The 2,500-nt window shown below is 45.9% G+C and overlaps 1 protein-coding gene across 1 annotated transcript in view; it reads right to left on the bottom strand.

The window, feature by feature from the left end:
• The window catches only part of LOC113805652 (CD209 antigen-like protein E), a 1,971-nt gene extending 146 nt beyond the window's left edge, over positions 1–1,825 (bottom strand). The window contains exons 1-3 of the mRNA XM_027356708.2: positions 1,667–1,825; positions 358–525; positions 1–226 (exon numbers count right to left, since the gene is read on the bottom strand). The exon at positions 1–226 is cut by the window's left edge and continues 146 nt beyond it. Of these exons, the coding sequence (XP_027212509.1) occupies positions 1–226; positions 358–525; positions 1,667–1,754 (482 nt within the window). The 5' untranslated portion in view covers positions 1,755–1,825. The remainder of the gene's footprint in view (positions 227–357; positions 526–1,666) is intronic.
• Positions 1,826–2,500: the final 675 nt, after the last annotated feature.

The raw sequence follows: 2,500 nt of genomic DNA, 5'->3' as shown, positions 1-2,500 counted from the left end.
TCGTCGAGCTCGCAGATGGAGTGGTAATCTTCAGCGCAGAAGTAATCGTACATCGGAGGGTCTTCGTCCAGCCCCATCATCAGGCAGTCTTCTCCATCACGTGCTTGTGGCTGGTTCTCTGACCATTCGGTTACGGGTCGTCCGGAAAACCAAGTCCACTGGGAGCTGTCGCCGCCCCGGTTGAAGATCTCTCCTCCAGTCCAGAACCATTTATCCTCCCAGGAGTCTGTGAACAGCATGGGGACGTGTGTTGGATCTGCCTTCTTTATACTGTTTGTTCATTTAAATGCGTAGTTGTTCATTAATTTTGCCAATGTTTTCATCAGCTTCATCGCTTCAGAAACGAGATGGCCTTACCATGGCTGTCTCGAAGGGCCTCCAAGAGCACGTACGTGTGGGTGGGTTCGGCGAGGTCGCCGCCCATCCTCTGGCAGGCGGCCCTTGCCTGGTGCCAGCTCTTCGGGGCTCTGTTCACGTAGAAGCACTCTGGCCCCACATTGAAGAAGGGCGCCGGGCAGTAACGACCTGGAAGAAGGTAGAAACCCTCAGATAAATGGCAAACAAGGAAAGGGATACAGAGAATAGTTGATCACGCCAAGTTAAAAACGGCAAACCTACGTAGACACAGAGAAGAGAGAGAGATGCCATGCTTAGAGGACTGTTAGTCGTATTAGTCAGAAAGGAGTAAGTCTGTATCCAAGTCACAGTGGAGGAAAGGAACGGTCATATAAGCCGTGGAAGACGCCCTTACAAGTACTAGGGTTTGCAGACCCTTCTCTCGCGTTGATATGCTCTGCAGGCGCATCATAAACAGCTTCACTCAAAATATTGTCTGGCTTCAATTCTTACTTATCAATAACCAAGGAAACAACAAAGTACAGAGCGTTCAATCTGGATATATAGGAGGCCCCTCCGCCTCTTGAGATGCACTCGTACAGCTGGCAGGGCTGTGTCGTGATCATCAACTAATATTATTTGACTTCATTTGAGTAACAGTGTTTTTTCTCCATTTTACAGTTTTCATCAAACACAAACACAGTTTTCATATCACTGATTGCATTAATACTAGTACCTGTGATCGGGTTTAATCATATTGCTAATCTCTTTTGAAACATAGGGAGTGAGCTACCTGGCAAAGCTGTATCATGTTCGATAAGAAGTAATAAAAATTAACTTGTAACTAGGCCATTACAATCATGACAATGTTTCATCTTGGAAGTCATACTTGATTCTAGATCTCAGAAGCATTGATTTTTAACTGATTTTGTTGCTTTTGTGAAACTGAGTGATGAGTTAAAATAATTATAAATTATTTTCAAGGCCCCTGTTCACAATTGCTCTCATTTTTAAACTACGGCCTCTCCTACTTCTCGTATTGTTGTTGTACTATTCCAGGGGAGTGCCGACGTGCGGTACATGTTATCTGTCGACGGCGCTAATAAAAGGGGCGTGGCTACTGTGAGATGAAAAAGAGATGAATGAAATCTGTCCATCTATTCCGGTTTTGATTCAGATATGAACATTGTACCTTCAAAGGCGGTCGACGTCACTGCTCTCCATCTTCTTTTCATTCCCCTTTGTCCTCCCTCTCCCTCTTTATCAATTCTCCCTAGACATCCTCTCCAGCAAACACGAATTCCCCTCGACTCGCATCAAAGCGACTTACTGAGAGACTTGTAGTTCCTGAAGACATCCAAGCCCGTGGAAGGCACGGCGAGGGCCGCGAGCAGCGCCAAGCACCAGGAGAGCTTCATTGCGTGCGCTCCTCTTCGAGACTGCCCTTCGACTGCCTCCGGCGCCGCCCGCGTCTCTTTTATCCCCTGTCGAACTGTCTCCTTTGCCGGCTATTTCGTTCGCCTCTGTTGCCGGGCTGTTGTCGCATGCTCTCTCCGTTCATGTTTGTTTTCGCATACATACACACGCACACGCACACACACACGCACACACACACACACACACACACACACACACACACACACACACACACACACACACACACACACACACACACACACACACACACATATATATATATATATATATATATATATATATATATATATATATACATATATATATATACTTTGGGCGCGCTCGCATGTGGATTTTTGTAGAGGGATATGGGGTCGTCCGTATATATATAAGTATGACATGAAGAGTATGGCCGGACAGAGATATTCGGGGGATTCGACAGCTCGACCTGGCACATGTGAGGTCAGCTGGGTGCTCCTCCCACGGCATCGGGAGAAGTTTCGGACTAATATCGAATCAGCTGAGACGCGAAGACGAGAGAGGAAAATGGAAAGAGGTGCAAAGCTGGTAAGACGGTACAGAATTAGCAAATAAATGAAGTGGAAGCGAATATAGAATGGACAAAAGATAATTTAGAAAAGAACAAGAAGATAATGTGTACCAGAAAGCAGTCGATAACTAGGTACACTGACACCGGGACCAAGAGGACAGTAGTCAAACATAATTTTTGGCATTTGAAACCAAACAT

This window comes from Penaeus vannamei, chromosome 26, assembly GCF_042767895.1.
Source record: "Penaeus vannamei isolate JL-2024 chromosome 26, ASM4276789v1, whole genome shotgun sequence".
Lineage (NCBI taxonomy): Eukaryota > Metazoa > Arthropoda > Malacostraca > Decapoda > Penaeidae > Penaeus > Penaeus vannamei.
Note: the sequence above shows the minus strand (reverse complement) of the source record. Positions and strands in the feature narration are given on the sequence as shown.